The following is a 14,408-nucleotide window of genomic DNA, read 5'->3' as shown; positions in this document are numbered from 1 at the left end:
TTTTGAGGAGGCAGTTGTTGGAGAGTGCTTTGGAAAAACTAGTCTCTGAAAATTATCCTGCACTTGGATAGGTAGAGAACCCACCTGCCAATGTAGGAGACATAAGGGATGTGGGTTCGACCTCTGGGTCAGGAAGGTTCCCTGGAGGAGGGCATGGCAACCCACTCCAGTATTCTTGCTTGGAGAATCCCACGGACAGAGGAACCTGGCTGGTTACGGTCCATAGAGTCGCAAAGAGTAGAACATGTCTGAATCAACTTAGCACTTGGACAGAAGTTCACTTTCTGGCTGAAATACCTATTACAAATCACAAACTATTTTGGTAAAGGTTTTGCCTTGAGTTTAAAACTGAGTAAGTCGAACTGAATCATGTTTCTGTATAGCTGAAACTAACATAGCATTGTAAATCAACTATATTCTAATATAAAATGAAAGTGAATAAAAGTATCTGCTAAAAAAAATAAAATAATGCTGAGCAACTCTATTAATGCGTCTACTCCATCAGTGACATTTCCTAAGTCCCTGCTGTGTAACAAGCAATGAAACCTGGGATACAGAGAAAAATAAAGGACAACTTCTAACCCCAATCTACTTTTTAGATCTGGGAAATTGTCTCAGAGAGAATAAACAATGTCTTCCACTCAGCTGAGCATGAAAAAGTGCTGTCAGAAATACTGACTGACCAGACAAGAGAATGACTTACAACGGTCAAGAGCACACGCCAGGCGAAACAGGATGCGATATGTGTCTTCTTTCTCCTGCCACCTGGGATCGAACGGGAGTCCAGCCAGTCCAGCCACAGAGCCCCGAGGCTGAGAAGATCCCGGCCAGGGTGACCTCTTAGCTGGCACCTTCTCTGAGTTCTGAGACCACATCACGTCCCTGCTGGGCTGGACCATGCAACGGCCTTATCCAGGAAGCAGCAGTTACAGGCCCGGTGACCTCCTCAGCTCAGATCAGACCTTCTCAGCTCTGCATGTGTTTTCAGGTGATGCAGTGGATGGGACCAGTCTACTGGTCTTGGAAGCCACGCGGTAAAGACAGTATGGGGATCATGACCCCACACACCTACCTCTTCCTCTGTGAGGGTCACCTCTGTCCTGGTGGGTGACAGCAAACGGCATCAGTCACCTTGCTTCCTCTTTAAAAGGTGGGGATATGAGCCAATAAATAAACATTTTATTTTGGCCTCTCTTGGGTCATCAGTTTGCGCTGGGCAACTTAGAATTATCTCCACGGATGCAAATTATGTTATCTCATAGTAAGGTGAGAAGGGTTTCCAGGTGGCTCAGTGGTAAAGAATCTGCCTGACCGTGCAGGAGACACAGGAGATGTGGGTTTGATCCCAGGGTCAGGAAGATGCCCTGGAGGAGGAAATGGAAACCCACCCCAGGATTCTTGCCTGGAGAATCCCATGGACACAGGAGCCTGGGGGACTACAGTCCATGGGATAGCAAAGAGTTGGACACAACAGCATAGTTAGGTGAGAAAAAGAAAAAATAAAAAAGTAATAGAATTTTAAGAAAACAAACAAACAAACAGCGAAGACTGGGACTCTGGAATCTATTCTATCATACACAGAAATATCCTGCAAGATAGGGCATTTTTTCACTTTTTCTTTTTCTCAACCAGCTTAATCAACTGATGTCTGCTTATGAACACAATTTGAAGGGGAAAAAATCAGGTAGCAGATTGGAAGAATTTTGGTCAGCTGCAGCTTTCACTTTAGTTCCGTCATTAGCTTTTCGTGAAATCAGGATGCAGCTTCAGCGTAGGACAACTTTTAGGAGAAGCCTACTTGCTTCCCTGGTGGCTCAGATGGCAAAGAATCTGCCTGCAATGCAGGAGACCTGGGTTTGATCCCTGGGTCAGGAAGATACCCTGGAGGAGGGCATGGCAATCTACTCCAGTATTCTTGCCTGGAGAATCCCATGGACAGAGGAGCCTGGCGGGCTACAGCCTATGGGGTCACAGAGAGTCAGACATGACTGAGCGACCAACACACTGAACTAAGTTGAACTAAGTCAGCTGCCGCTGCTGTAGAATCTCCTCTTCTGGGTGAGGAGCCCAGAACCCCGAGATGCATCCCAGCCTCTCCTCCGCACCCGAGGTCTGTGCCCCGTGACACGTCCACACCCATCTCACTCCTGTCTTCAAGGCGTGCTAAATCCACTGAACACAGTTTCTAGTCCACTTTCCAAGTCGCTACAGGGAAGGCAAATCCCCTTCAGTCACGCGCCTCTACCCCTTTAAAAAGCATCCGGACTCTCTGCAGGGTGAAGACTGTGGTCCCCGGTTTTCGTTGCCACTGCACCCCCGTGACTGGGACAGGACGTGCTCAGCATCTGCGGAGTGCCTCTCGCCTGCCTCTCCAGCCACAGACCCTGCCGGTGCCCCGATGGTCCCCAGTCCACCTGCCCGCCTGCCTCCCATGCTTTGCACGGCGTGGCATCCTGTGTCTTAGGAGGCTGGACCTGCGAGGGCTCACACCTACTCTCACCACATCCACCTGGAAAGCCCACCTCATCTTTCAGTCCACACAGCCCCTGGCCTCAGATGAGTACACACGAAGCCTCAGCCATCTCCAGGATCCCAGAGGCTCGAGGCTGGAGCCTTGAGATAGGAACATCTCAAGGGATACTGACCCCAGCAACATAGCAATAAACCTGCAACCGGAACACCGCATCTGAGTCTGAGGTTTCAGACTCAGGGGCACAGGGTCAGCATTTGGGGGAGGCCCTGATCTGATTTCACAACCATCCTGGGTACAACAGGCTTTGGGGGCTGGCGTGGGTGCCCAATGGTGAATTACCACATCCCTTCCAAAGACTGATTATTTATTGTTTCTAAGGGGGACTAAAGTTTTCCATTCAGAGATTGGAAACTACTTGGACTTTACAGCCCGGAACTATTCATGATTCTTTAAAAATGAACTCTTAGCCAGACCTGATTTACATCTAGCCAGAAAGCCACGCTTTCCTTTCTTCCTTAAGCCATAAACAAGAGTAGTTTTAAGGGACATTCAACTGGGTATTACCTGATGCTCAGGATCCTGAAACGGTTAACATACTCATTAAAACAGAGAGTGCGGTTCTGGTAAACACAAGGCCTAACTATTCAGAAAGATAACCTGTGAAGTTCGGGTGTTTCGAGCACTTCAGAACTGCCCTGCCCCCCCGGCCCACGCCCCCGACCACCCATCCATAGGATTTGGCAGAGAATATAACAAATTTGAAAAATGATGAGGGAAAGATAAAAGCGATGAAAACGAAACATGGCTGATGGTTAATCTCCACATCTTCAAATGTCACGCAGTTCTTCAACTAATTTAAAATACCATTGAAGTGAGATGACTCTCTCTAAATATTTTATCACTGAGATGCTGTAAGATTTCTTACACACACATTACCACATTTTTCATTTAATTACTGATCAAATGCATGAGTTGAAAAGACTAAGATCTTGCCATAAAGCAGAATAATTTGTGAGATGACAGCAAGCAGGCCTATGCTATATGTTCCTCGCCATTTAAAAAAAAATGCTCTTGGGTAAAAGACACAGACTTAGTTGAATAGAACTCTCCTATTTCTTGTGGTTAATATAGAAACCACACAGGTCCCAGGGCTGGCATAGTAAACCTTTGAACACTACATCTATGAAATTCTGTTGTCTTTTAAAATTTTCAGTAACATTTCTTTTTGCTATATTTATCACATTTTCCAAAATATGAAAATGTTCCTTTTCTTTTAAATGTTGACTACATGTGAAAAATTAACTCTGGTTCTATTACTTCAAACTATGCCTTTATTAGCAACAGTTGTGCTGTGCTGTCAAGAAGAATTTTAAAACGAAAGTACCAAATTTGGAGCGTAGACACATCTGTTTTACTTTGCAGTATGTTTTATTGTTTTATTTCTTAGGATATGAATTCACAACTATCTTATAACTGAAGACTAAAGAAAAAACATATGTTGGTAAATCTGATTTCTGCATTTTTTTCATTCAAGGGAAGTTGCCTCCCTCAGCTGTCTGCCAATAAGTAATAAATGCACTTGGCAAAAAGTTTATTTAAGTTGGCTTTATTAAGCCAACAAAATACAGAAATCAAGTACGGGACAGGCAGAAAAATCTGTTCCTTTGAAGTCAATAAAAATCCATCTCCTTAATCCTTTTTTTATTCCAAGCAGTGGTGATTTTTCTCAGCTGACTCACTGGGAACCTTGATTTAGCTAATCTGTCTTGCTTAGTTATCTTTCTTCTCCAAAGCTTTCCTAAAGAAGCATCCTTTCCCCTTGACAACCGTCATCTTTTATGCTTGCATAGTGTGCATTTGGTTATAAACATACCCTAGTTAATCCTGATAGAGATTTAAGAATCAAGTTTTTAATTACTCTCCATATTTTATAAGAACAAAAACATCAGTAGCTTGCAAGCTGAAACAAAAGATACAGAGAAACGACCAACAGCAGATAAGGTGGCGAAAATGTGACTGCATGCGTCCTTCCCGACCCTCTGTCACAGCTTTCCATCAGGGTCGCCCACTTGTTACGGCTGTCAGTCATAACTCCTTCTCCACGCCCCACTACAGAGCTACAACTCAGCCAGGACCACATAGGAAAACATGACCAAGCTGGAAGATCTCAAGATTAGAAAATAAGGTTCTTCTCTTCTGGAAAAACAAAAACATGGATGGACTTCAAGGCACTCAAAGGCCGGGATCATTTAGTCACTTGGATGAGGAAAGGATTCCTTACCTAAACTGAAGAGCACCAAGAACTTGAGACACACGAACTCTCGCTGATCGAACTGCAGAGAACGGAGCTTCGCCACCAGATCCTGTGCGTGGCTCATGAGGTTGCTGAGTGTGGCCCCCGCCTGCGAGGCCACGACGGAGTAGTCCACCTGCAACACAGAACCGCGTCTTAGTGGGAAAACTGCACATGCCACTGGCAAGTCTCTATACATCACTATTTATTTAGACTTTATACACATATACATACACACACATACACATACATGGGGCTTCCCAGGGGGTTCAGTGGTAAAGAATCTGCCTGCCAGTGCAGGAGACTTGGGAAACACAGGTTCAATTCCTGCATCGGGAAGATCCCCCAGAGGAGAAAATGGCAACCCACTCCAGCATTCTTGCCTGGAGAATCCCAGGCAAGATGGATAGAGGATAGAGGAGCCTGGTGGCCAAGAGTCCATGGGCTCTCAAAGAGTTTGATGTGACTGAACACACATACCACACCACATGTATACATATATAAGTGTGTGTGTGTATATATATATTTTTTCCCCTTGAGACTTTTAAGCAGTACAGGCAAAATCAGATTCATAACACAGGATACTCTGCCCATGAAAGCAGTTTAAGACACAGTCTGTTATGATAAATTGTATCATAATCTTTCTGACCAATCCCATCATTCTGATGAGCTTTGCAGGAAGCAGGTCTTGAAGACCTCAATTGCACATGTAGATATCTTTATCTTTTTTCCTATTGTGACATGACATTATCACCTAAGATGAAAATTGTTAACTCATGAATAAGTTTAAAGGAAAATACACTGACCGTAAAAAGTGAATCCAGAGCAGCATTCTAAAGGTATGCTCAGTCGCTAAGTGGTGTTCAACTCTGTGAGACCCCATGGACTGCAGCCCACCAGGCTCCTCTGTCCATGGGATTCTCCAGGCAAGAATACAGGAGTGGGTTGCTATTTCCTCCTCCAGGGGATCTTCCCGACCCAGGGATCGAACCTACGCCTCCTGTATCTCTTGCATTGGCAAGCGATTCTTTACAACTGCACCACCTGGGCAGCCTACATTCTAAGTTTATACAAAGGTAATTAATGAGGCAAGTGATGGCAGAGATGTGTTTATTATTTATTTATTCTTAAAATGTTATTTAACAAAATTATTAAGAGACTTCATTTTAAAGTAATCATTATTCAAGACTTTATGCTTACAGATGATGAAGGTATCAGTTCAGTTCAGTTCAGTCACTCAGTCGTGTCTGACTCTTTGCGACCCCATGAACCGCAGCCTGCCAGGCCTCCCTGTCCATCACCAACTCCTAGAGTCTACCCAAACCCATGTCCATCAAGTCGGTGATGCCATCCAACCATCTCATCCTCTGTTGTCCCCTTCTCTTCCTGCCCCCAATCCTTCCCAGCATTAGGGTCTTTTCCAATGAGTCAACTCTTCACATGAGGTGGCCAAAGTATTGGAGTTTCAGCCTCAGCATCAGTCCTTCCAATGAACACCCAGGACTGATCTCCTTTAGGTTGGATCTTCTTGCAGTCCAAGGGACTCTCAAGAATCACACTGAGATTATTCTTTGGTTTGAGTGAGTGAGTGATGGTGACTCAGTTGTGTCTGACTCTGCGACCCCATGGACCCACCAGGCTCCTCAGTCCATGGAATTCTCCAGGCAAGAATACTGAATACTGGAGTGGATTGCCATTTCCTCCTGCAGTTCTTAAGTTGGCTGCTTTCTAAAAAGCTACAACAACTAGCCACCCTCATGTGATTATTAATACATCACTCTCTAAAGACATGACGATCTTATTTTTTTTTTTTATGACGATCTTATTTATGAGAAGAATAAATAATTTCTTGATTTGGAAAACCAAAAAGGCTTATTTTCTTCTCCGTTTAAAAAAAAGCAGCAGCAGATGCATCCATCTCAGATTATTCACAGGGACACCGAAAGTTCGACCTACGATGGTGAGTTAAGATGTTGGGGTGGCTGTCAACGCAGAACCGGCTTTGCCGCTGCAATTACAGCATAATGGGAGAGCCCGGTTGGTACCTGCCGCCCCCATCCTTTTCTTCACTGGCGAGCTCTCAGGCAACCAGATACTCTTTTAGGTGCATTTAATATTTGCAGCAGCAGCAAATTTGTCTGGGAGGCAAGTCCTCATCTGCCACTCACCCGGAGCAGACTGTATTAAATTTTTATATTTATTGACATTTCATTACCATAATTGACTGCACTTGCTTCTCTAGGAGAAGGCACAGGGCTGCCTCCTAAGCAGGAGAACGAGTCTCTAGAGGAGAATTTGCAATTAAAAACAAGGCAGAATGGATTTTTTTTTATTGTGTAAATATGATGAGTTGAATTTTCAGCTTTAACTAGAGAATACTGGGTGCACAGAAACCTTTTTTTCGAGAGGGAGAAAAATTATGAGTCAGTGGAAAGACGACCCCCCAAAGGTGTCAATCAGTTTACAGAGAGTCAACTGCGCATGAAAAAGCCCCAGTCCATGCGTGTCTTCGTGAGGCCCCGCGTCCCACCACACCGTCCTCCTCGCCTGGGCCAGGGGCCCGCAGCGCCCCCTGAATTCACACATCAGCTGTTCTAAGCGCTCCTGCGGCTTCTGCCTCAGACCGTGTGAAAGGAAGGGCCAGCACACAGGCGGCCTGAAGCCTGAGCTGGAGGCAGAGGGGCCCCGCGGAAGGATGCCGCGGACCACTGCAGGGTCGCCCGCCGGGTATGCCCAGGGATGCCCCAACCTTCACTGAACCAGGTCCCCGACAGGAGAGCTTCCTACTCCAAGGACGTTCTTCTTACTTAGCAGGGGTGGCTCAGCTCCAAATCCCCTGGGGACTGCACAAGGTCTAACGACTCCTCCTAAGAAGAAGAATATAAATCCTACGGGGACAAAGGCAGGGTAGAGCAGGGAATGGCAGCCAGGGTCAGAGGTGGAGGAAAGCCCCCGCAGAGCAGGTGCGGCGGGCGGGGCCAAGCCCCTGAGAGGCGGGGCCAAGCCCCTGGGAGGAGGGGCCAAGCCCCTGGGAGGAGGGGCCTGTGGAAGTCTCGGGAGGCCCTGCCCCTTCGTGCCCTCCTCTCAGTGAGGCGTTCAGCCTGATAACAGTAAGCGGCCACCCACTCCCACCATCATTAAGAAACGAGAACAGCTGGGACAACATTGCCAGCTTAAACTTGGAATCACCAGCTGAAAGCATCGTCACTATAGCTTAGAATGCACATAACACATTAAAAAAAGAGTCACCAGTCAGCCCTACACCTGCAAAGTGTACTAAAATAAGCCACAAATATGTTGGTCCTGGAGAAGGGAATGGCCACCCACTCCGGCATTCTTGTCTGGGAAATCCCACGGACAGAGGAGGCTGGTGGGCTACAGTGCACGGGGTTGTAAAGACTCGGGCGTGACTGAACAGGTGGTTCTTTTTCGTTATTAAGATGGGGTTAATTCAATTCTGCCATGTGTGTGGTTCTAACAGGTAGGCAGTAAGTTAGAAAGCAAAACTTCATAGCTGCAAATCAAGTACATTGTAACTGAAAGGACTCTAAATTCAATTTTTTAAAAAGATGGGTAAGTTAAAACTTTCCAGGTGTAGAGACTGAACAGGTAGGAAATAAGTTCAACTGTTAGAATTTCATACTTGGAAACATAAAACCCTCTAAGAGAAAGGAACTGAAATGGTTTCACGGGACTCTGAACTATTGAGGTGGACTTCGGGAAATCAATTGGCACACGGACAACTTTATCGCTATGTATTTATATACAGGCTAATGCAAGAGCTCAAACATGCTCATGAAGTGGGGGCTCTGATAACTTCTCCTTCAAGGATAATTTATCAAATCACATGGCTCTGAAGGAGGAGCAGTGATTTATTCCTGAAACAGTGCCCAGATCTGCAACTTCTTTACATTTTATTACAAACATAATTATATTTTCATTGTCGAATGTGGAGTTTGCGCTCACCGCAGGAGCAGCTGGCCTTGTCTTTTATGTACTTAGTAAAATTAATTTATTACTCCCTTACCCAGAATCTTTGTGCCATTAAATTCAAGGGAGATATTGAAGAAATACTGTAAGTGGATGTCCCCTCTGGATAAATTTTGCTCATCATGAAGGGAGCAACAGTTTTAGCTAAATTGCTTTCCGTTCTGATAGCTGAAATTTTTGATGACTTGTATGCTGGCAGATGCCTGTCTTTTTGATACGATACACAATAACAGAAGATAATGAAAAAGGTGCCAGCAGGCCCTTCCCACAGGAAAATGTTACAGCGGCTGTTCATTAAGACAAGATGCAAACCACCAAAAGCCGTACCACTTCAAAATCCTCTGTTGCTATTTGATATATGCACTTTCAGCCACATGTTTTGTGTGCATGTGGTTTAAAAATACTGAAAAGAAATGAATTATCATCATAGTGATAAGATGCTAAATATTGATATATAGAATTGATCTGGTGATGCTTAATGTTACTGACAATCATTTTTTCCTTTTGGCTTAAAAAGGTAATTTAATGTACCCTTAGAAAAGCCAGAAGAAAAGACAGAATTAAAATAGCTAACTTCAGGGTTAAGTAAGAAGTTCCCTTGTGATAGCAAAACACAAAGTAGCAATAATTGATACTAAAGAGAGAAACGCCATCCACTCCTTGACCGCTCTGGGTTTGGAAAATCGGAGGAAGACGCGCACTTTCTCTACTTTTTACATGGTAATTGCCTTTACCCAGGGTCAGCACTTAGTGCAAAATGGAACGTGAAATGAGGAGCATTTCTAAGAGCAGGAAGGGAAGTGCTCTGAGAAAGAACGGCACAAACCCATTTGATTTCTGGAACTCGGAAGGACGAAATCAAATTAATTTGTGGGCTGAGTCCTGTTCTTCTAATGTAGCTCCCCATGGGGCCCGGGAGGGTGGGGGTTGGGAGGCAGGCTGTGATGAGGCTCTGAAAATGGGTACACTTCTTCCAAAGACCTGGGTCACAGGCTGGAAACGCTCAATGGAAATTCAAAAGATGGGGAAGTCAAGCCCGCTGAGGCTTGATTCTAGAAAGCCTTTTTCTCAGGAGCGGGGCAGGAAGCAGGGACCAGGCAGTGATGGTGGCTGATCCGATCTGCAAAAACTCTGAGACAGTGCTTGCCTTTAACTTGATTGGGAACATGTGATTTATCTATAATTCAGCAAATGATGTGGAAACAGCCTTTCACTTTCAAATATGCACTGCCGGGCTTTCACAGCACATAAACATTTATGGTCGGATGTAAAAGATCACGGTGCCTGAGTCCTGAATTCTGCAGCAGCCTTCAATGCATGCCTGAAACAGCCCCCTGGACTAATCGGGTCTCTGCATCCCTCGCATCCATTTTAATAACCCATAGAAAACAGAAAACGGAGGCCAAGAACCAGGAGGGACATGCCAGAACCTGGTAAAGTTGGAATCAGGATCACTAGGTAGACTTTCTCTCCTCCCAGGTGTCTTTCTTCCCTCAAGGCTTTGCTCAAATCTCACCTTCTGAATAAGACTCAGCCAACCCGTCCCGTTAACACTGCAACCCATGGCTCACATACCAACACACCAGGGATGGACGCTGATTCCCCTTTACACGGCAATTCCTTTTTTTTTTTTTAATTCAATAGCACTTTGACTTCTCACATTTATTAGGATTATTGATTACTGTCAGCTTCTCCTGCTAAAGCGTTAAGCCCCATTATCGTGGAGTACTTTTCTGTTTTGGTGACTAATATATGCCAAAGCCACAGGACAGTGACCGAGGGACCCTGCAGGATGCTCAGAAAATACTCGGGGACCAAACAAATATCCATTCATAAAGGAGAAGGACCTCACGGTAATTTCCTATTTCCATGCTCCTTTTGGATAATGACTGGCCAGGGGAGAGGGGGACGAACTGAGTGAGTAGGCTTGACATACATACATCTGTGCAAACAGATCGCTAGTGGGGGGCTGCTGCGGAGGACGGGGCCTCAGCTCCCAGCTCCGTGCTGACTGAGAGGGTTGGGCCCATCCCACGGCGGGGGTGGGAGGGAGGCCCCTGAGGGAGCGGATGGATCTAAACACAGCTGATTCACTTCCCTGTGCAGAAGAAACTAACGCAAGCGTGTAAAGCGGTTACACTCCAATTTAAAAACAGAAAAAATAAAGGTGGAGGGGGAAAAAAAAACAGTGACCGACTGTTGAACACTGCCTTTCCTTCTCACTTGGTTGCCTTTAGGCCAAAGATATAGATGACTGACACAACACCTGAATCAGTCTCTTCCACCAACATGATTCCAAAATATCAAGATTCCATCATTTCCAAGTTTGTTTTTTATAGCTAACAAGTGTGACAGATTCATGCAGAAGCTTGGGAAGAAACCCAAGGTACCAACCATTAATCCTGACTCAGCAATTGTTTTGACCCTTCAAAGCACCACTTGCAACCCCAGCAGGCCAGCAGGCGTGGGCTGTCTGGGACAAGTTTCACTGTAATCACCCCAGCGGGAACAGGGCACCCCAAGTCAGCGTCTCTAAATTATATGCAGCCAATATATATCCCTTTCAAAGCGCAAAAGAGCTTCTGACCTAGCTGAATTCCTGCCATCCTGCACATGCTTAATAAAAAGACACTTCTTTTTTCCTTCTGGCGTCTGCACTCACTTGTTGCCCAGTAACCAGGAAGATGCAGCCCTCCTTTCCGTGAACTACTTGTCGGTAAATGTGGTCGAGAATTAAGAGCTCACTCCAGCAGTTCTGAAGCAGCTTCATTTGGTCATCCACCTGTAAAAGAAATGGGAAAAAAATGACTCTGGAACTCACCACCATTTTTTATTTTGCATGATTTTTTTGTTTGTTTTTTACACAAGAGAATCTACCATATAAGCCAGGAAAAACCACCAATGGTCACCAGATGAATTCACATCCTCCCTCCTCAAAGTCATTCTTTGCATTTGGACAAATACATTTCAGGCCACAGAGAAATACTTAAGCAAAGTATCTGTAATCAATGAGTCGCTAGGAAAAGGTACTCCATCAGATGGGTCTAGTTGTCATGAGTAGATCTATTAGCGTTTGCTCGTGGGAGGGCCAGGTGCCTCAGACAGTCCTCAGTGGAACCCACTATAATGACCCCGGTTAGGGATTTCCCTGGCAGTCCAGTGGTTAAGACTCTGCCTTCCAATGCAGGCAAGTTGGGTTCCACCCCTGAACCAGAAACTAAGATCCATATGCCTCAGGGAGAAAGTCTGCATATCACAATGAAGACCCAGAACAGCCAAAATAAAAATAAGATACGAAAGAAAAGAAGGAGAAGAATGACTCAAATACCCCAGGCTGTATATCTATCTAGAGGTTAATACACTGAGCCCAAGCTCAAATAGTATATGGATATTGGCTCAGTGGTAAAGAATCTGCCTGCAGTGCAGGTTTGATCCCTGGGTGGGGAAGATCCCCTGGAGAAGGGAACGGCAACCCACTCCAGGATTTTTGCCTAGAGAATCCCACGGACAGAGGAGCCTGGTGGGCCCCAGCCCCTGGGGTCGCAGAGAGTGAGCAAGCACACACGCATTAGCAAGCCCCCAAACCGTGAGGATTTATATGAAAAGCAATCAGCATGACAGTTCACATGACTTTAGAATTTAGAGGCCCGGGGCCATTGTCGTCAGTCTCAGCTAGTCCACATCGTGCTAGACTTTGACGGGAACGGTCACCAAGCCCAGGCTTGATGCTCACCTGCACTTGCTTTAAGATTTGGCCAATCCTCCCACAAACTACCTCCCCTTCAGTTTCGGCGTCTGAAACACCGGCGGACAACAGTACTCCCTCCCACATCAGCAGTGGGGAGGAGTAAAAGGCAGAGGGCTGACACAGTGAGTGCTGAACCCACACGATCCCACCGCTCCCAGGGGGCCGCATTCTTGGATGCCAGCAACACACCTATTCAGGTACAGGTCACATATCCACCGTCAGATGTGGAGGGCATATGGACCCATTTCCAGGACTATTTGTAACAGTTTCTCTTCATTCTGCAACTGTAACCAGCCAAAGATCTTGGTGGGCCTGAATGTTGATACATCATGCTTTTACATAGATAACACCTGACATTTAGATGTCATGTAACAGCTAAAGAGTTCTAAAGAGCTTTGTATATTGTTTATTGAATTCAGAGAACCTGCCTATGGAGTTAACAGAACTGACATCATTTTCTTCAATTTACAGATGAGAAAATAGGGTCTCAGAGACCTAATTAGCTGGTCCACCTAGACGACTCCTTTCTCTCTCTGAAGTTCTAGGGTGTCTCCAAATTACACCAAGAGGTGCCAGATTCACAGATGTGGAAAACAGATGTATGGTTACCAAAAGGGAAAGGGAGGCGTGGAGGAATAAATGAGGAGTTTGGGATTAATATTCCACAAGACTACATAGAGAATGGGCTTTCCTCGTAGCTCAGTTGGTAAAGAATCTGCCTGCAATGCAGGAGACCTGGGTTCAATTCCTGGGTTGGGAAGACCCCCCTGGAGAAGAAAATGGCAAGCCACTCCAGTATTCTTTTTTTTTTTTTTAATTTTTTTTATTAGTTGGAGGCTAATTGCTTCACAACATTTCAGTGGGTTTTGTCATACATTGATATGAATCAGCCATAGATTTACACTTATTCCCCATCCCGATCCCCCCTCCCAGCCACTCCAGTATTCTTGCTTGGCTCCTCTGTCCATGGAATCACAAGAGTTGGACACGACTTAGTGACTAAACCACCACATATAGAATAAATAAGCAACAACGATTTACTGTACAGCACACAGAACAATATTCAATACCTTTAACAACCTATAATGGAAAATAATCTGAAAAGTATATATATCTATGTATATAATTGCATCAGTTTGCTATACACCTGAAACTAACACAATACTATAAATCAATCACACTCAACTTAAAAAAAAAGGAAAAAGGTGCTAGAATTTTCTAAACCGATTTTTTTTTTCAAATTAACTCACTTTTAACAAACTCAATTTTAAGTGAGTATTCGATGAGATTTGGATGGTTGGGGAGTCTTAGGAAGTTTTCACTCATACATTAGCAGTGATATGAGCTTCTTGTTGTTCAGTCTCTAAGTCTTGTCCGACTCTTTGCGATTGCATGGACTGCAGCACGCCAGGCCTCCCTGTCCTTCACTAACTCCCAGAGTTTGCTCAAACTCATGTCCATTGAGTTGGTGATGCCATCCAACCAGCTCATCCTCCTCTGTCGCCCTCTTCGCCTCCTGCCTTCAAAGTCTCCCAGCATTAGGGTCTCATCCAATGATATAAGTTTAGGACTGACTATTTCCATGAGTCTAGGAAACAGTGAATGTGGTCAAGCCAGCACTGAACTTAGAGTAAACCAAGGATTCCAGGCACAATTGTGCACTTTCCAGCTCCAAGAGCTTGGCCAGGCCACTTAGTTCTCTAACCCTTATCCTCTCACCTAAAAATACGTGAGATAGTTCTTGTCATGAGGATGGAGTGAATGAAGGGTGAGACAAGACATAAATGAAGAAACAGTGCCAAACATGAGGCTCCCATCTGGAAGACGGTATTGATCCTCTTTAGAGGGGAAAAGGCAACTGCAGAGAGTGACGCTACTTTGTGATCAGGAAAACAGATCCAGAA

At 45.1% G+C, this 14,408-nt stretch overlaps 1 protein-coding gene across 7 annotated transcripts in view; it reads right to left on the bottom strand.

The window, feature by feature from the left end:
* Positions 1-14,408, bottom strand: part of NR5A2 (nuclear receptor subfamily 5 group A member 2) — a 124,835-nt gene that overhangs the window by 37,435 nt on the left and 72,992 nt on the right. For all 7 annotated transcript variants that reach the window (XM_043923923.1, XM_043923918.1, XM_043923917.1 and 4 more), the window contains 2 exons: positions 11,419-11,538; positions 4,755-4,902 (listed from right to left, as the gene is read on the bottom strand). In XM_043923923.1, the coding sequence (XP_043779858.1) occupies positions 4,755-4,902; positions 11,419-11,538 (268 nt within the window). The remainder of the gene's footprint in view (positions 1-4,754; positions 4,903-11,418; positions 11,539-14,408) is intronic.

This window comes from Cervus elaphus, chromosome 14 (genome assembly GCF_910594005.1).
Source record: "Cervus elaphus chromosome 14, mCerEla1.1, whole genome shotgun sequence".
In the NCBI taxonomy this organism is placed as follows: Eukaryota; Metazoa; Chordata; class Mammalia; order Artiodactyla; family Cervidae; genus Cervus; species Cervus elaphus.
The sequence above is the reverse complement of the archived record's forward strand: the minus strand, read 5'-3'. Positions and strand labels throughout refer to the sequence as shown.